Source organism: Mirounga leonina, unplaced genomic scaffold (assembly GCF_011800145.1).
Source record: "Mirounga leonina isolate KUSES-001 unplaced genomic scaffold, KU_Mleo_1.0 Mir_150, whole genome shotgun sequence".
Lineage (NCBI taxonomy): Eukaryota > Metazoa > Chordata > Mammalia > Carnivora > Phocidae > Mirounga > Mirounga leonina.
Genome location: NW_023270374.1, coordinates 35,428,938 through 35,448,863, shown reverse-complemented (window position 1 = coordinate 35,448,863; position 19,926 = coordinate 35,428,938). Strand labels below are relative to the sequence as shown.

The window sequence follows — 19,926 nt, the reverse complement described above, 5'->3', positions numbered from 1 at the left end:
AGCACAATATAAGAAAATCCGCCTCCCCTCCAAAAAAATCTGTGTGGCTCAGTCTGTTGAGCGGCCGACTTAATTTCGGCTCAGGTCCTGATCTCAGGGTTGTGAGATTGAGCCTCGCATCAGGCTCCACACTCAGCATGGAGTCTACTTGTCTCTCTCCCTCTGCTCCTCCCCCCAACCTCATGCTCTTCCTCTCTCTCTCTCAAATAAATAAATAAAATCTTTTTAAAAATCTGTAAATTTTTAGGACTCCATGTCCCATTAAAAAAAAAAAAAATGCAGGGACGCCTGGGTGGCTCAGTGGGTTAAGCATCTGTCTTTGGCTCAGGTCATGATTCCAGAGTCCTGGGATCAAGTCCCGCATTGGGCTCCTTGCTCAGTGGGGAGCCTGCTTCTCCCTCTGCCTGCCTCTCCCCCTGCTTAGGCTTGCTTTCTCTCTCTCTCTCTCTCTGACAAATAAATAAATAAAATCTTCTTTAAAAAGATGCAGAATGATACCAAAATAACCTTGTTAGGTTACTGGATCTCCAAGAGAAGCAAAGAAGTCTTTAGGCATTCAGGTAGGAAAAAAGTAACCCCTAAGGAAGAAAAACTTTCAGGCTACTTCTTAGCAATGCTCCATGGCAGTGGAGCCAGGTCTGCCCAGGTCCCAAGTTCTGGGAAAAGAAAATATGACCCAGGATTTTTTACCCTATCAAATTGTCTTTCAAGTATTAAGGCAATATGCAAAAATTCTCAGAAAATAATACCTGCAAACTCTAATAGTTACTAAAATTACTTTATGTGGTGGAAGTTCACTGTCCAATATGGTAGTCACTAGCCACATATGGCTGCTGAGCATGCAACATACGGCTAGTATGAATCATGATGTGCCAAAAATGTGAAATACACACCAGATTTCAAAAGCTTAGTACAAAGAAAAGTAAAATATTGCATTAACATTTTTATTACATGTTCATCGTATGTTGAAATGGCAATATTTTGGATATATTGAGTTAAATTAACTATTATTAAAACTAGTCTTGGGGTGCCTGGGTGGTTCAGTTGGTTGAGTGTCTGACTTTTGATTTCAGCTCAGGTTGTGACCTCAGGGTCATGAGATCAAGCCCCACGTTGGGCTCTGTGCTCAGCAGGGAGTCTGCTTGAAATTCTCTCTCTCTCTCTCTCCCTCTGCCCCTCCCCCAACACACACTCTCTCTCTCTCTAAAATAAATAAATCTTTTTTAAAAAACTAGTCTTACCTTTCTTTTTACTTTTTTAAATGCAGATACTAGAAAATTATACTGTAATATATTTCATTATATTTCTGTTGCACAGAACTATAGTAGAATTTGGGGAGGGATTTGCTTCTTTTTACTATTCAATATAGCTTGATCTTTTAAAAATAAGTATGATAATTTATATAAAACAATAAACTCATTGTTCCTAAATTAAATAAATAAAGCAATGAACAAAGAGCTATGTTTTCTCTCCTGTGATATTGAGACGCCCCTAGCTGGGAGGATCTGGATGGGAACCAGTAATAATAGAATGGAAAACAGCTAAGCTGGTTTCTTAGGGACCGTGTTGTCCAGACCACTTATTTTACAGATAGGGAAACTGAGTCCCCAAAAAGTCACTTACCAGTCCAAGGTCACAGGAACTCAAGTCTGCAGTAGATGAGGCTGGGGACTGGCATTCCAGATGCTGCAGAAACACTGACTTAGGGCACTTGCCCAATAGCCTCCAAGAAGCCCTCCAACGCAAGCGGTCGTGCCTCCAGGTAGACATCCACTTCCTCTGGGACCACACTCCTTGCCCAGGGTGCTTCCTCTTCCAGGTAATGAAAAGCCAGATACTTCCCTCCACTCAGAGGAATAGGGCCCTTCTGCTTCAGCTGCAGGTATCACTTTAGCCTCCAGCCCCAGCCTGGAACATTCGGCTACTGGCATCATGAAGTTCAGCCCATTCCTTGTCCTCTGTGTCCCCCTCTGCCTGGTTGGCATCGCCAGCTCAGGTGAGCGAAGAGCTTAAAAAAGAGGATCCCTGAGACCACAGCCTGTGTTTGGGGGAGGGGGAGCAATAGGGTGGGGGGCTGGCTCCACAGGGCCACCTGGTCACTTCCACCTCAGGAAGAAACCAGGGCTTAGGCTTGGGAAGAGGCTCATCTCTCTGGGGCCAGACCTCACAGATGTCTATTTGATTGAATTCAATCCGCACCAAATTTAATTTTTATTACAAAGCAATACATGTGTTGGTCTTAAAAAGACAAACGATATGGAAATGTGTGAATTTAAAAAGTGGGTCCCCTATTTTACAGAGCCCAAATAATCCTTCTTCCCCCCACCCCCCCAAATAATCCTTCTTTCCAGAATCCTACTCCCAGGATCCTTATGAGAGAAAATAAATTTTCATACTGCTTTGAAAAGGAGATCAGGTTCTGAAACTTGGCTGCACTCTGGAGTCAGCTGGGGGCTACCTGGGTCCCACACACCCAGATTCTGATTTAATTAGTCTTGGGTAAAGCCTGGTTATTGGGATTTCTTTCAAGTTCCCCGAGAGGACTCTAATGTTCCACCAAGATTGAGACTTGCTGCCCTAATGAAAGACCTTGAATTCCCTTCCTAGAATGGTTTCTTCCTCATTCTAGTTTAGGGTTCTCCCAGGATATGCAGCATGTCATATCAATTGAGGATTCCCAAAATGGTACTATGGAGCAGAGATGACCCATGAACTCATTGTCTGAGGGCTGCTATCTTTTGTCAGGGAGCGTACATATCAAAGCAGGGTGTATTGTATCCCATGAAAAGATACATTGGGATCCATGGCCATTTAGTAGGTGAGGGTGTATGTGTGTGTGTGTGTATACACACACATGTTGGATAAATCACTTGATGTGATAACCAGAGCCAGATGTGAAAGGATTTAAAATAATAAGTAAAATACAACCATTTCTTTATTTTTTCATTATTCATGGATACTGAAGATTATTCAGTGTAAATCTTTTTCCTAGTTATAAAAAATGATACTTGTTCATTGCCACTTAAATGACACTAAAAATAATTAGAAGATAAAAATCACTTGAGGGCGCCTGGGTGGCTCAGTTGGTTAAGCGACTGCCTTCAGCTCAGGTCATGATCCTGGAGTCCCGGGATCGAGTCCCGCATCGGGCTCCCTGCTCGGCGGGGGGCCTGCTTCTCCCTCTGACCCTCCCCCCTCTCATGCTCTCTGTCTCTCATTCTCTGTCTCAAATAAATAAATAAAATCTTAAAAAAAAAAAAAATCACTTGAAATTCCACCACCCAGGAAAATTACTACAAATACAGTGGTGAACAACCTTCTAGTCATCACTACATGGGTTTATAGGTATATTTTACATCAACAGGAGCATTCTAGATATTGTCTTTTGAAATTTGATTTTTGTTCCACAAAATTATGAACCTCTCTCCATGTTGATGCATATAGATCAGCACTATGCTTATCAATGACTGCATATAACCTATCAATCCCCACTGTTGGTGAACGTTGATATTTTTTCCAAATTATGTGGTTTTTTGCAATTATAAACAAAGCTATCTCAAATACCTTGAGTCAAGTTATGAGAAGCCATAGCATGCCGAGCCTGGGATTTGAAATTGTAACTGGGTTTAAACCCCAGGCCTCAACTGACAGGTTTTATGATTTTGGGAAGGTGACCAAACCTCTCTGAACCTGTTTCTTCATTTGTGGGGGAGGGACAGTAATATCTACTCCATAAGGTCATTTAAATCATGCAAAAAATGGCAAGCACCCACTGGGGCGCTTGGTGTAGAAGATGTGCTTCTAATTAAAAAAAAAAAAATTATCAGTTGTTTAAAAGGACACCGAAGTGGCGCGCCTGGGTGGCTCAGTCGTTAAGCGTCTGCCTTCGGCTCAGGTCTTGGGATCGAGCCCCGCATCGGGCTCCCTGCTCCACGGGAAGCCTGCTTCTCCCTCTGCCACTCCCCCTGCTTGTGTCCCCTCCCTCGCTGTGTCTCTCTCTGTCAAATAAATAAATAAAATCTTAAAAAACAAAAAAAAGGACTCCGAAGTGACAATACCTGTCCTTCCTCACACCTACAGCCCATCTCAAGAAAGAGGCCCCCGGGAGCTGTCCCAAACTCTGCCTGCCACGTGTCAGCTCCCTCCAGCGAGGGGCCCCTGCAGAGGCCTCTTCTACTGGTACTTCTACAACAACACGTCCAGTGAGTGTGAGCACTTCGCCTACGGTGGCTGTCAGGGCACTGACAACAATTTTGAGACCACGGAGATCTGTTTGAGGATCTGCAAGCACGCTGGTGAGTCCTCTTACAGGAACAGGAGAAGCAACGCTGGCGATCGGGTGGTGGTGGTCGTGGGAAGGGAGACAGCATGGTGGAGGATGGTGGTGGGGTCATGCCATGATATTACTGTGAGAGGCGATGGGGACGGGAATAATCAGATGTGCCACCTAGAGGTGCCAGTATGTTTGGTAATGGGGGTGCTGGGGTGGAGGCAGCGAGGCTGTGGTTGACGGTGGTTTCGATGGTGAAGATGAAAGCAGTATTGGTGAGTAGTGAGGCTTTTCTGTAGGTGGTGGTGCTGGCCAAGGGGAAGTTAGCAGTGTAACCTTCACCGGGGGCGATGGTGTTGACAGAAGCAAGGAAGGTGTTGGTGGCAGTGATCAAGGTGGGTATGGTGGCTGTTGAAGGGGGTCGGTAAGGAGTCTAGCTGATGGCTCTGGCCCGAGGCCACCTATATGCCAGCCAGGAAGGAAACGGACTGTCATCTCTGTTACAGAGACAGGGTAAAGAGCAGCTGAAGACCATGCCTGCATCCTCCTGGCCTTGGCTGAAAGCTGGCTGGGCCTCCTTTCCTGCACCTAGTCCCTGCTTGGAACCCATCCTGTAGCCCTCCAGGCCTGGGTCAATAAAACATTCAAAGTCGGTGTGGCTTGAAGTCTTCTTATGAGGGCCCTGGGCCTGTCCTCATGAATTGCTCACAGCCACCTCAGCTCTCAAGGGTGATCAAACCTGCCTCACCCCCATCCCTACGCCCTCAGGCCCTTTGTTCTGTGCCCCCAGAAGAAGTAGAAGGACGGGGGGGGGGGAGGGGTTGCTGGGTGGTGCAGTTGGTTAAGTGTCCAACTCTTGGTTTTGGCTCAGGTCATGACCTCAGGGTTCTGGGATTGAGCCCCACATTGGGCTCTGCGCTCAGCGTGGAGTCGGCTGAGATGAACTCCCTCTCCCTCTGCTCCTTCCCTGCTCATGCGTCTTCTCTCTTTCTCACTAAAATAAATTTTAAAAAATATTTTTAAAAAAAGAAGAAAAAGGATGAGGACAAAGGGCACAAGTTTCCTACCACCAGGGGGGCCTCCTCACGGAAGCCAGACTGAATGCAAATTCGGGGATCTTGCACATCTGTCCCCAAATCCCAGCCACCTGCTCTTTGCTGCCTGAAGCTCTGCTGCTAGCCCTACTTCTACCCTTCCTGTCCAGCAGGAGCCATGTCCTAGAGTGCGGAAGAGCTAGAAACCCGGGGAACCTTGGTCAGCCAGGTGGGAATTTCCCTCCATGCAGATGGATCTTGGAAAAATGAGGATTTTGTATATTCTTTCGATTGTGGTACAATATATAGTACATAAAATGCACCCTTTTACCCATTTCTAAGTGTACGATGGAGTGGCCTTAAGTATGCTCACATTGTGGTTCAAGCATCGTGACCATCCAGCTCCAGAACATTTTCATCTTCCTAAACTGAGACTTTGTGCCCATTAGAACTAACTCCCCATTCCCCTTCCCCAGTCCCGGGTCACCACCATTCTACCTTGTGCGTCTATGAATTGACTGCTCCAGGTTCCTCATATGTGAGGAACCGTACAGTATTTGTCCTTTTGTGCCTGGCTTATTCCATTTGGCATATTTTCAAGGTTCATCCCTGTTGCAGCCTGTCAGGATTTCTTTCTTTTTTAAGACTAAATAATATTCTGTTGTTACATAATTTTTGGAATGCTGGATGGCATCTGCCCTGACCATCGCTGCCACCTCCCCCATAAGCCTCTCCTGCTGTCCTACGCGTATTCTGGCCACTCCCCCTTCCTTGAAAGAGAAACTACTGCCCAGGACCAAACAGCAATACTAGAATCCAGAACTTGGGATTCCCAGACTAGACCCCTGTCCTTGGTGGTGTCATTTGGTCCTTGGTGTACCCTTCCCAAATACATATCTATTTGAGAGAAAGGGCATGTTTTCCCCTTAATTTCCTATTCTCTTTCATGTTTTTAACTATCTGAGAGTTTGAGCTTTGGAAGGTTAATCGAGGACAGCCTTTGATTGGTATTTGAAGTAGTGTCTATGCTCTGAAACTTAGACATTTTTAAAAATATGATAAAAATAATTTTAAAGCAAAAAAATATAAATACATACGCAACTAAGGAATTTAATCAGTTGCTCAGATCAAGTCATGAGCACCTTTGTGCAAGTCATAATTAACCATCCTTTTCTCTCCCTTCCCTGGGTTTCCTGGGTCACAGCACTTATTCCAAAGTGTTTTAAGTGTGTTTATCTCTGCCTCTGCACTGTGAGCAGGGCAGGGACCATGTGGAATATATGTTTTGTAAACGACTTATCATATCGTAAGAAGTTACCAGCAAGCACTGAATGAATCAATAATTTGTGACTTACTTCTTGAATGCATGGGTTAGTAGAATCCACCCCACACCCGATCCAATAGTCTGTCCCGGGGCTCTTCCTACAGAATGTATCCCAAACTCAACTTCTCCCGCTCTGCTGCGATCACCCCAGTCTGCCCTTCCTGATACTCTCTCACCTCCTCACTGGCTTCCCAGTGTCCATTCTTACCTCCTACAATCTGTTCACATAGCAGCCAGAGTGATCTCTTAAACATCAAATTCTTACCATCATGTGCTAGTTTTCCTGTTGGGACGGTAGGTTCATGAGTCCTTACTGCACCAAAATACATGCATATGTATGTAAATAATACACAAAAAGGACCACGCGTGGACCAATGGTGAGAGTATCATGAAGCAAGAATTTTTTTTTTTAAGATTATTTATTTATTTATTTAAGAGAGAGAGAATGAGAGACAGAGAGCATGAGAGGGGGGAGGGTCAGAGGGAGAAGCAGACTCCCTGCCGAGCAGGGAGCCCGATGCGGGACCCGATCCCGGGACTCCAGGATCATGACCTGAGCCGAAGGCAGTCGCTTAACCAACTGAGTCACCCAGGCGCCCCATGAAGCAAGAATTATTAACCGAATGTGCATCAGAAGGCCAAAAAAAGTACATAAGCAAATAAACAAATGCAAATCCGATCCCATTACTCCTCTGCTTCCCATCACATGTGGAATAAAACCTTGCCTCCAGGGCCCTCTTCCTCCTGGCCCCTGCCAACCTGTCCAAACTCACCCCGTCACCCCCTATCCCAGCTCTAGTTACTGCGACTTCCTTGTTTTGCAAACACACTAAGTAAGCTCTTGCTACAGGATGTTTGCACTTGTTCTTCCATTGGATTTCGTGTGATTTTCTCCTTCGCTTGGCTTGGGTTCCTGATCATTCCTCACCTTCTTAGAGGTCTTGACCATCCATTTCATGTTCCCGCTGCTTTCCTTTTCTCCAGGGACATAGTGCTACCTGGGCTTACGCTACATACTTATTAATGTAGCCAAGTCTTTGTCTCCCCGGCCAAACTGTTAAGCACCACGTGGCAGGGGTTTGCTTTCTTGTTCACTAGTGCCTAGAGCAGGACCGGGCACAGGACAGATACCCGACGCGTATCTGCTCAATGAGTAGACAAATGGATGATAGAAGCTCCAGACAGACAGGTCAGAGGTTGGGTGAGTAAATGAATGAATGAATGAGCATACAGCCTCGGTGTGGAAGTGAGAATGGTCAGAAAAGGCTTCATGGAAGGAGCTCGAGGTCAGGGACAGAGTCAGGGAGGCACGGAAAGGGAAGAGCACGAGCTGAGGCAGGGAAGCCGGGAAATGCAAGGCTGGTTGACTTCGCTTCCCTCTTCCGATTCCCAGCACCCCTAGCTCAGGGCAGGGGCGCCGCCTCTCAACACAGTTCTCAGTGTGAGAACAACATGCCTGTCCCACTGCGGGTCCAGAAAGCTGAGCCCCCCCCCCCAGTCACCCCTCCAGATCCTGGTCACTGGGGGTTGGGAGGTCGGGATCTGGGTGCCCTGCTACTCCTCCCTGAGCCCCCTAAACGCACCGGGATAGCTATTGCCAAGCCTGCCTGAACCCCAAGCCAGCTGTCTCCCAGCCTTCTTCAGAGAGGACCGGCCCTGCCGTATCTCTGAAGTATCCTAACAGGCATGCAGAGTGATGGTGAGTAACAGTAATAGTTGGGTCACGAGCAACTCTCCCCGGTGTTGAAGGAAGACCCGGAAGGAGACTAGTTCTTCAGGGCAATTCTGCTTCTGCAAATCTCCTTCATCTACTCACTCACTCACTGCTTTTCCCGGGAGAGCCCTCAGAGGACAGAAGTTCCCCTCTCTCCCCCCAGTGCTATGCCCAGGGCAGCTCCACCAGACAGCCCGAGCCAATTGGAGGGGAAAGCAGACCTCACAGTGCCCTAGGGCCCTGACTGACCTGGACTTCAGCACCTATGGCCCTTCCCCCCAGATACGACTGCTCTGGGGCAACCCTCTTGGGGAAGGCCATTGCCAGGCTTATACTTGAGGATCCCCGACTGAGCATACCAGAAATGCCCAGGCCCTGAGTGCACGGACAAGGTAAGATGTTCCTGGTGTTGGCACAGCAAGAATTTCAAGGCTCAGAACCCAGATGTTTGGGTGACCTGGCTTGCTTAGCAGTAAAATTACTGTGTGGTATTCATACACTCACGAACTCATTCACTCAGCAATTACTGGAATGCAAACCACATGCCAGGCTCTGTTCCAGGCACTGAAGCCACAAAAGGCAAAAGTCCTCGTCCTTGCGGAGCTTAATAATTAATAAACAAGATAAGTAAGACACGTTGCACGTTGACGGCAGTGAGAGCCATAGAGGAAAAGACAAGGGCAAAGGAGGGAGCTCGTAGCTGGGGGCAGCGATTTAAACAGGTGTGGCCACGAAGACCTCATCCATAGACAGCACAATAGTGGGGGTGGTGGAAAGGAGCTGGCTTCTGGATTTACTTTGAAGGTAGAGCAGAGTTGTTAACAGAGCACGCATGACATGTGAGCCAAGCATCAAGAATGGCTCCAGGGTTTTTGGCCTGGGCCACCGGGAAGATGGGCCGACCACGGTTGCGTGTGTTGGGGGTAGCGGGGGAGAGTATGCTGGTGCTTGGTTTTGGAGATATTAAACCCAAGGTGCCTTTAGATGTCCAAGTGCAGCCGGCAGGTAGGCAGTTGGGTGAATGAATCTGGAATTGTGGGAGGAGCACGAGAGACACGGTGTTGTCAGTGCACGGGTTACGTATGACGTGGCAGCAGAGGTGGTTCCGAGTGCTGACTGGGCTGGGGGTATAAAGCACAGCCAGGCCACAACTCCATTCTCTCCCCTTCTGGGCAGGCATCCTGCTCCACGCCTGCCGCCAGGACCACGAGCTTTGGATACCCACCCACCCGCCCACATGCTCATCTCATCTGCACCCTGCTTATTCACTGCTCGGAAGAAAAACTCAAGTGAAAGCATCCTGACCAAGTTGTTTTTGCCTGTGGTCTAGATGAGCTCATCACCTCCTCCCTATACACACCTCACTTGTACATTCTGGGAGCTCTCGGAAAACCCTCAGAGGCGACCGAACAACCCCATCTCTGTTGGCCATACAAACGTCACCAGTCCTACTGTGCTCAAGGCTCTGCACACACACTTGTGTGGTTTCTTGGTGCCCCTCGCCCTTCCCAGCCCTACCCTTGAACCCCAGATCCCAGGCCAGAATAGCCTACGCCCAGTCATACATACATACTGATGGAGCACTTCCATGTCCTGAGCTGGATCAGGTCCAGACGGAAGACAGCCCCTGTGCCTCCAGGGAGCTTACAGTTTAATGGAAGTTAAAGAACAAGAACAACCAGGGTGAAAAGAACCTGTAAAGGTTAAGTCCAGGATGCTCTGGGAACAGAGGGAAGGGGCAACTACAGCAGCCTGGTGTATCAGGGAAGACTTCCTGGAGGAAGTAACCCTCTGGTTTTTTTTTTTTTTTTTAAGAGTGAACCAGGCAGTAGAGGACAGTGCGTGGTTGGGGGAACAGGGCGTTCTAAGCCAAACTGCTACAATGGGAGAGCTGGGGAAGGGATGGGCAGGCTGCAAATACTTAACAGTTAATGCCAAGTGTGCCAGAGGCAGGGACAGAAGATGGGGGTGGGGAGGGGCATCTGCCCAAGGACCTGGTACAGGAATCCAGGGTCATATAAGCAGAAGGGTAGGTGGGCAGGGGCAGGCCTCGATCCAATGGACCTGGCTTCAAAGCCTGTGTAAAAGGTCTAAGGACCACCCCGAACATAAGCTCATGAAGAGCCTGACAGAAATTCCAAGGCTGGGCTACACTCAGACAGACTGAATTCACAGGGTGTGGACTCCAGGAATCTGCATTACTTTCACAAGCATCTCAGGTGATTCCAATGCACCACACAGTTAGAAAACCAACACATGGAGCTCTTCCCCCTCTCCAGCTCTACCCCTGGTGATACGGGACTGGTTCTCAGGGCTCCTGAAAGGTAGAGGATGGCTCATGGTCATGGTCATGGATACACTTCTATAAATACTCCCGGCCAAACCCAGGGAGTTCGGGGAATCACCAATGAGGGGGAAGCAAGAGAGAAGAGGGAATTCTTAGCAGGAGACAGAGGCGCTTTGTTTGTCGGGGTTTTGGGAGGCAGTGTAGAAAGTCTTATGCAGGTGCCCAGGAAACAAGCCCCAGCCCCCTCTTCCTGGGCCTCACGGACAAGAAGCAAAGAACCAAGGAAGCCACTTTTTATGCCACAACCAGAAAGTTCCAGCTACCACGCGGTGATACGCGGTGATGCAAGCTCCTCAGCATATCTAGGTCCACGCTGTCCTAGAACTTTCTGCAGTGATGGAAACATTTGTCCGCACTGTCCAGGACAGCAGCCATGAGCCACTTTTGTTACTGAGCACTTGAAACGTGGCCGGGACAGCAGAGGAAATGAATTTTTAATTTAAATGAATTTAAATTCAAATGCCACATCTGGCTCGTGGCTCCTGAACTGGACAGCGCATCTAAGCCCTGGCCTCGTCCAGGGGCAGTTTGGTTTAAAAGCCAACTCTGAAGAGAGCGAGTGGCAGGAAGAGCCCTTGGGGTCACCACCAGCCCTCCCAGAGAGAAACAGCAGCCCCGCTGTGGAGGCAAATCTCAGAGCGGGGGGACACCACGGGCGCGCCGGATAAGGTTGGCCAGCCGCTTGGCCAGGCCACCCGTGCTGGGCTCCTCGATGTGGAAGGTTCGGGTGAGGAGATTGTAGAAGGAGCCATAGCACACGGCCACCACCGTGCACGTGAGGCAGATGACATTGTAGGGCATGCTGAAGTCCGGCGTGGGCAGGTTCACCAGCAGGGGCTCCGTGTAGAGGCGCACGAAATGGCTCGAGCTGTCCGACGCTGGGAACCTGGCGGTCAGGAAGGAGAGGTGAGCGACGCAGGCCTGGGATGCTCCTCCCCATCCCAGCCCATGCCCACTCCTGGCTGCACCGGGCCAAGGGGCGGTGGCAAGGGTTCGCAAAGCCTTCTTAGCCTCAAAACCTTTTTGACAGAAGACATCGCAGGTCGACACAGAAACATGAGACGACACGTAAAGCTGATCAAAGGAGAGCCGCCTGGTGCTGAGGGTGAGGGATGGGGCCCTGCCTTCGCTCAGCAGTTTCTTCCTTGGCCTCCGGCCTCCGCCTCGAGGCTGTCTACTCAGAGGAGCCCTCCTGGATAACCCCCTAGATTACTCCCCAGCAACCCCGGCCCCGTTACTCTAGACCAGAATCTCCCCTCCTGCCTCTTAACGTGAGCAGGACAGGGGCAAGGCTGTTGTATGTCCTGTTGTACACCCAGTGCTCTCTGAAGGACCTGGAATCTGATAAGCACTCAATGAAATATTTGTGAAGAGAAACAATGAGTATGTGCAGGCTCCAAGTACAGCCCTTCTCGCCATTTCTTCTTCTAGAAGCACTTCAGAATCACTTCATAGAGTCAGGACAAACATTACAGACCACTAGGATTTTTACTGGAATTGAGTTAATTCGGCACATTGCTTTGGAAGGGGCCACACCCCACCCCGACCCGGCCCGGCCCGCGTGAACCTGATCGCCCGTGTGGCTACCCACTCCGAAGCCGGCGGCTGAGGTCACACTTACAGGGTCTTGAAGAGGGGGCTCTCCTCCCAGTCCACGGGCTTGGCTGCCACCACGCTGGGCACGAGGGCACTGAGGACAGACGGGCTGTGGAGAGGCAGACGGCATTTGGTGTGTGTGGCTCCCCCACTGGGGTGAGTGGCACGGCGGGTGGGCGGGAGGCTGGGGGCAGAATGTGAGGGGAGCCCACCTGACGTAGAAGCCGTGGTTGGGGTCCGGGGTGTACTCGGTCCACTTGAGCAGCGCCCGCTCAAACTGAATGGAGACCTTGGTGGCCGAGTTGGCCGGCAGCTGGATCAGCATCTCCAGGAGGTGCGGCTGCAGCCGGTCCTGCGCGGGCTGGTAGTGGACGTAACCTGGGGACAGGCAAGGGTCACCCACCCCTCTCTGCTGCGGCCGGACTACCTGCACCCTCGCCCCTACCTCTCGAGGCCTTAGGTTCTGGACTGCAGGAGCCAGGCAGGCTCAGGGAGGGGAGCAGGGTCTTGGAAAAAGGAAAAGGTGTTTCCAGGGCAGCTGTCCCAGGGCAAGTTCAATCTAGTTAATCCTCACATCACTGAAACTGGGGTGCCCAGCATCAGGCGCCTCATGTGATTCAACAGGAAGTTCACAGAACCACCTAGAAGTTTCCTGGCCAAAATGTGGAACCTGAATCTAATCAAGTTTCTCTATCTAACCACCAACACACAAAAAAATGCAGGGGAGGGAGGGGCATGTTAACCACAGTCCCAAGGACAGATTCAGGGTGTAGAACATTCCATACAACAAACGACCAAGTTTCTCCAGCAAATAGATTAAAAAAAAAAAAAAAAAAAAGAGTGGGAACTGTTATAGATTAAGAGACTTAAGAGCAAACACCCCAATGCAAGATGTTAATAATGGGGAAGGAGAGATAGTAGCACACGGAACTCTGTGCTTTCTGCTCAGTTTTTCTCTAAACCTAAAACCACTCTAAGGAAATGAGGTCTATTAACTAACGAGAGAGAGAGAGAAACTTGAGAGCTTATCAAGCAAATGCAATGTGAGGACCCTATTTAGATTCTAACGCAAATAAACCAACTATCCAGTGTTTTTTTTTCAGACCACTGGGGCAAAAGGGCATGATAAGGACAGCTGGTATTTTTGGGAAGCCCTCTCCCTGGTAGACATGTAGGCTGAAGCACTGGAAGGTGGGCCCGACGTCTAGGATCAGTTTTAAGAAACTCCAGCAGAAAACTAAAATCGAGAAATGACACAAGGTCAGAGATGAAACATGAGCAGGGGGAGCCGGGCCCGTGGGATGTGTCATGCTCGCTCACATAGGTGTGTGCTTGATACTTTCCAGGGCAAAAGGTTAAAAAACCAAACAGAAAAGCCTACAAAATACAGGGGTAGTGTGTTGAAGAAGATATTTCGAAGGGGACGCAAACAGTGGTGCTGAAGGTAAGTAGAACAGCCCAGGTCTGAAAGTACAGGTAACAACAGGGGTAGTCACAGACAGCAAGTCTGGGTGTCTGGAATGTGCCAGAACCTCCTCCTGAGAAGTCTTCTGTGTTAGGTCTCCCTCCACTCCAAACCACGCGGGCTTTAGTGCTATGCCTGCCACCTGACAGAAAGCACGCACAAGATATTAACTCTTCAGAAAAAGCGTGGCAAGGAAAAATAAATTTTTAAAACAACGCCTCTTTACCCGTCCCAAGGAGGCAGAAACCATCTACTCCACCTTTATCTTTTTTGTTTCCAATACCGTTTTCCCTGCTGCTAACCCATTCTCCACTGCAAGCCTAGGACTCCGCACAAAAGGCCGGGCCCGGGACACCAAGGAAGAAGGAGCAAAGAAGTAAAAAAAGATCAGAAAATCGCTGCCCTTGTAAAGTCCTCTTAAGAATCCCCAGTCCTGTGTGTTTGAATTATCTCTGCTTTATGAATTACTTCCAGGACTGGCCCGGTGAGGCTACCCTCGCCACATTTCAAAGTCTTCCAAACTCTTTGTGCCTGTGTAGTTTCTCCGAGGTACCTGGGGAATCACTTCCCTGAGAAAGGAGGGTCTGGGGGACCTGGAGGGAGAGCAAGGCGGGGTGGGGGCAGGGGGGCAGGACTCAGCCCTCACTCGGTTTGCTCTCCTTGCCCTTGGAAGTGATGGTGAGGGTGTGCACGTAGAGCCTCAGGTACCAGGGCACGGCGTCCAGCAGCAGCACGGGGAAGGCCCGGTACGGGTGGGTGTTGTACAGCAGCGTGTTCAGCACTCCGTTCTGCAGCCCGTAGCCACTCACATATCGCTGGGCGTGCAGGAAGGGTGCCGGAGGGGTCTCTGCGAAGATGGGTCCACGGTTAAGAGCTCCCAAAGGAAAGGGTCACTCCTCACCCCCACTCCCCTGGCCACGTCCAGAGTCTCACAGCCAGGGAGCGACGGGGAAGACCTTGGCCATCAAAACTGGGAAGCCTGCATCCCAGAATCATCCCTGTCTTCCCGGGCCCACAGCATGATAGAATTACTCTTACTTCTAAGTACTCACACGTGCCGAGCCCTGGGCCCCTCCAGCCCAAACCAGGAGCCCTCATGGTAGTTGGCACTTGGCCTCGGTAACACTGAATACAATCACAATTAATTAATTGTTTCAGGTCTGCCTCAATCGAGAGACATTATGTCTCTTGAATGCAAGGTATCTTCAGTCTTCAAAATATATTTGCTAATAATTAAATGAATGCATGAACAAACTCTGTGTCTTTCATTAATTACCTCATCCAATCTGCTGGGTAATTATGTCCCCATTTTCTAGATGAGGCACTAAGGTTAGGAACCTGCCCAAGGTCACAGAGCTTGAAGACGTGGAGTTAGAATCAAGACATCAATTCAGGACCTGGGTCTAACCGCAACCTCATATCCCATGGTATGAGTCTTCCCCGAGAGAGAAAGCTCTGTAGCCCAGTGCCCTGGTGGCCCATCCGCACCCACCATTCTCGGGAGGGCTCTTCCACTTGAGCTGGAGGTTGAGGTTACGGGAGCTGTTGATCACGGCCGTGTCAAGCAAGTCGTAGACGGCGTAGGTCTTCCGGGTACCGAGGGTGACGTCCTGGTATGTGGTGGTTGGGGGCGGGTTCACTTCCAACGTCTCATTGTCCTGGGGGCACAAAGGCAGGGCTGAGAAGTGAGCAGAGGCGCAGGCTGGCCTTGGATGGAGGGTGACGATTGTGACTGGAGACCCGGGTACCTGGTTGTAGCTGGTGATGTCCACATAGACTCGGCTCTCTGAAGCCAGGGGACAGGGCTCTGTAAGGGTTCGGGAGAACATCCGGAAGAGGGACCAGTCTGAGGAGCAGAGAGGAGGTTGAGCGGGGGTGAGGACTAGGCCTGGTCTGCAGAGACAGGGCGGGACCAGTGATAGTAGGTAGCCAGCGAGGTGCCCAAGGCAGCCTACCTTTCTTCCCCTGTGCTGTGACGAAGGCATCGTATACCACGGAAAGGGTCTGCCTCAGCTCCCAAGAGATGCTGGTACAGCGCGCATTCTACCGCGAGGGCCAGACAGCAGCAGTCAGGACGCATCAGTCCCCACCCCCACACACCGCCGCAGGGACGCCCACCTGGGCGCCATCCCTCGTCTGCCATGGACCTTCCCACCCATCCACTTGCTCCCGTTCAGTACTGAGTACACGACCCTGTGCCCGCGGCGGTATGTGTACCAGCCGGAGAAACCGTCACCAACACCCGCAGGAACTGAGACTACTGTGACTCTCACTTGACAGAGGAGGAAATCAGGCTCGGGGAAATGAAACGACTTGCTCAAGGTCATGCCAGCTGAGCGACTAAGCTGGCAGTCACACGCACAGCTAGTGTTCTTCACGACGCTCCATGACACAGATTTACTGAACACCTGCCAGGAAACCGCTCCGTTTCCTTGGTGTGTGGCCAACGCCCCAAATAATCAGCATCCCAGCTAACACTTACTACCGGCACAGCGCAAAACACAGCAGGCTACGTGCTTTATCTGCACGTTCCCTCGGAGGCCCCGGGTGGCACCCGCCCCCACTCCCCATGACTTACTCTGCACACAGGACGGATATGCACTGCCTGGGAGTGGTAGCTGGTGTGGAATAAGCGATCGGCCTTCAGCAGCACAGACAGGCCTGCCTGGAGGAAGCAGGAAGAGATAAAAGGTCAGTGCCCTTCACTGTGGGACACGTGCACAGGAGGCCTGGCAGTCAGGCAGGGAAGGGCAGGCGCTGATGCCATTCTTGCGGGCTCCTGCGCACATTCGGAGCACTCTGGCCTCACCTTGGAGCTACAGGGCAAGAGCTTCTTCCACGGGGTGAGGTTCTCCGTGCAGACGACCTCTCGTGGCAACACAGCGTAGCGCAGGAAAGAATGATCAGTGCCTGAGGGAGACACGAGTCTGTCTGGGGTGGGCCCTGAGGCCCCACTCTTCAAAGATGGGGTGACTCCCTCCTGCTCGCCATGCAACTCTCCAGTACCACCACCCTAGAGGTCCTGGCGGGGGTGGGACCCTCCCTCCTTGGGAGAAGGCACCGCCGAGACAGCATGGTCTCAGGAAGCCTTCCTCCGGGGCCTGCACACCCAGGGGATTTAGGATCCAGCCCAGCTGAAGGAGCAGGAAGCTGAAGAGAAAGGAGGCAAAAGTTCGGGCAAGAGGAAGAAGGACAGGGCCATGGGGCTATCTCACCATTGGCCAGCCCCAGGGGTTTGAAGGAGGCAGTGGGAGTGACCGTGTTGGTAGAGTCGATGAAGTTCAGAGAGGCGCAGAAGATCCCCGAGAGGACATTACTGAGCTCCTTCCAAGATTTATCCACGCTGGATGGAGACACAAACCCACTCACTGGCGCGGGGCTCCCTCCCTCCAAGCCCGCACTTGGCTGCCAAACCGACAGCCTGGCTAGCTGATGGAGCTGCCATGGTACCACTGCCCTGCTCAGCTGCCTCCTGGGTCTCACCCTACCCACCCCTTCCTCCTCACTCTCTTCTGGACATGCCGGCATCCCCACAGGTCTCTGCTCAGGCGATCCCTCTTCCTCCTGGCGATGCCCTACTCACCCCTCTCCGCCCACCTTCAAAGAGGCTCCCTCCTCCAGAAAGCCTTTCCTGCCCTCAACCACAGCCTCGTCCTGTGCTGCCACGGTTCTGACTCTCTGAGCCTCTCATGAGGGCCCTCCTGGGACATGGCTGGGGAGCGGCAGCCTCTTGTTCTGAGCCTCTCTTCTCCTCAACTAGGCTGGGACAATCTGGGGACAGGGAACACGTCTGGGTCACCTATATACACCCCAAAACACCATGTAAAGTGCCCCACAATTTCAGAGGCTGAGATCAGCCCGCTGATCCACTCTGAGGTGTGCCCAGCTGGGCAAAAGGACATACTTCCCTGTGAACACCCTGGGCATGAAAGTAAGTCCTGCCTCCACCCTCAGAGTAGGAAGTCCTACATCCATAAAGGCTCACTGAACAAGGAAAAACAACCATTCTAGGACCCTATAAAAACATTGAATTAAATTAGAAAAATATCACAACAGATTTGCTCTCTATATTAAGAACAGAAAGCATAAAACCAAAATTCTAAACACCAGCTCCACGTTACAGGCAATTACGAGCTGAGGGGAGACAGTGACAGCAAGGTGTGGGGGAGGGGGGAAGCAAGGGAGTGAGAGTTCAGGCAAAAAACAAAGGCTTGGCAAATGTCGAAGTCGCTGCTTGAGGCTCATCTGATATCATCTCAGTGTTGTCCTGGGGTTCTTCGATAATCCTCTGTGCGGTGCTTTTCAGTTGCTCCAATCGTTGAGCCTCACGTAAAGACTGCAAAGTTGAAGCCTGAAAGCTCTACCCAAGCCATAATCATGTTTCATGTAGTGTGCACAACACTGACCCACATAGCATTTCTTACACTTTGAAATTACTTGCTGATATTTAAATTTGCCAATTTTCACACTAAAATCCAGATTTCTGGCATCTCTTGAAAATGAGAGTATCTGATGACGGTAGGCCTCTATTCCCCCAGGGCCACAGTCCCCTGAGGGTGAGTGGCAGCTGTCCTCTCAAGCTGTCTAGCCTGCCATAGTCCCCACCACTCCCTATTAATCCCCCCTTTTAAAATCATGTTTGTGCGACTGGTTTCTCACAGTGGGATTGAGAGGAAATTGTGGTACAGCAGCCGTACCTAAACTGGTCCATCTCCCAAACAAAAGCTATTCCTGTAATGCTGAGATCTGGGATCCTGTAGGTCAATTCTAGCCCACAGATGTTTTGTTTGGCCTTCATGGTATCATCACTATCATTACCGTTATTATTATTATGTGAGTGAACGTCTTTTAAAAGGTCATCTAGTTTGCCGCAGACTTCTGCCTTACATCCAAGCAAGCTTCAAATTATTTGTTACCTGTCTCTGTGGATACATGCATGTGCTACCTCAGGTCTGGAAGTATCAGGGGAAGTGAAAAATACCGAAGTAAAGAATGCCACCCAGTGGCAATATCATTTATTACTTCCAATGCCACCTTTACCCCCCATGGAATTGCTGTCTGCTGGAACTGCTGCCCCCTAGGAGCAGTGGCACGAAGACTACACTGGCCACTGCCACATTCCCTCCATGGCCTGCAACAGGACTCAGGGTGGGCACTCACTCAGTGACGGAGTCTTGGAACCAGACCCAGAGCTCTGCACCTGATGGGGCCTGCAGGAAAGGTGGCCCCCAGTACCGAGTCCTCCAGAAGCCTTGCGTGAATGACAAGTGCAGCTCTCGTAGAGAATACTTGGAGATCAACTGCCCCAGGGCTTTGGGAAATAGCCTATAATGAGACACTGGAAGAGGGGAGTAGGTAAGTGAAGATCCTGGAGGACGGGTTCTCAGCCACCCCAAAGCAGCAACAGACCCCAAGCTCTGGGGCCGGAGAGATCTGAATGCAGGACCAAACTGCCAGTCACTAGCGATGTGATCTTGACCAAGTGCCTTTTTCTCTCTACATCTCCAACTTCTTCCTCACTATTTCTTACAGAACTTAGCTCTGTGCCTAGCACCCAGGATAAATGACAACGGCCAACAGCATCATCATCGGTGGTGTCGACAGAGGGCTTTAACTCAAGGATTAGAGTGGCAGCCTGGACCTGCGGAAAGAGCCCCTGGTCTAGGCGTCTGGAGGAGTCATTGCCCCTCCCCCGGCCTTAGTTTCACCACCAGTACAATGGGGTTCTTCAGTAACTATCCCATCCTTCCCCAAAGAGCTAGTTTGTCGAGCCCCCAGCCCAGGGTCCAGAACCCCTCCAAGGGACCAGGCTCCGCCCCCAGGGCTTGCCTCCACGCCCCCTCCCAGCGGGTGCCACAGTCGTCTTTCTCCACTCTCATCCTCTCACCTTCTTCCCGCTGCAGGTCCGAATCCCAGCGCGTGCGGAACTGGAATGTGGCGGCTACGTCCCCAGAAGGCAGCGGGGTGATAACGAGCTCCTCCCGCAGGGTGTCGCGTGGGGGCTCTGCATGCCCCCTGCCCACGGGCCCCAGGAGCAGCAGCACGAGCACAGCAAGCGGCAAGGCCGCCGCCATGCCAGCGGCTACTTCCGCCTCCCAGCTGTGCCCGCCCCCACGAAAGCTGGCCTCCAATAGGAAGAGCGTATGAGAAATGATTTCCGGTGCCATCCCGGAACT

General features: G+C 50.9%; 2 protein-coding genes across 3 annotated transcripts; one reads left to right on the top strand and one right to left on the bottom strand.

Annotated features, from left to right (window-relative positions):
- The first annotated feature begins 1,932 nt into the window (after nt 1-1,932).
- SPINT3 (serine peptidase inhibitor, Kunitz type 3) lies at nt 1,933-4,804 on the top strand. The gene is given in 4 exon segments (XM_035005705.1): nt 1,933-1,996; nt 4,081-4,098; nt 4,101-4,295; nt 4,777-4,804. Coding segments are annotated over 4 exon segments (288 nt in total). The 3' UTR covers nt 4,788-4,804.
- A 2,812-nt stretch (nt 4,805-7,616) lies between these two features.
- Nucleotides 7,617-19,846, bottom strand: PIGT (phosphatidylinositol glycan anchor biosynthesis class T). Of its 2 annotated transcripts, XM_035006409.1 has the most exons (12): nt 19,638-19,846; nt 18,911-19,088; nt 16,966-17,093; nt 16,560-16,660; nt 16,329-16,415; nt 15,706-15,793; nt 15,499-15,596; nt 15,243-15,408; nt 14,397-14,597; nt 12,498-12,663; nt 12,311-12,394; nt 7,617-11,575 (listed from the first exon to the last, which is right to left on the bottom strand). In XM_035006409.1, the coding sequence occupies exons 1-12, from the start codon at nt 19,822-19,824 to the stop codon at nt 11,323-11,325; spliced, it is 1,737 nt and encodes a 578-aa protein (XP_034862300.1). In that variant the 5' UTR covers nt 19,825-19,846; the 3' UTR covers nt 7,617-11,322. The 2 variants fall into 2 exon arrangements, with proteins under 2 accessions (XP_034862300.1, XP_034862301.1); XM_035006410.1 differs by lacking the exon at nt 14,397-14,597.
- Between the last annotated feature and the right edge of the window lie 80 nt (nt 19,847-19,926).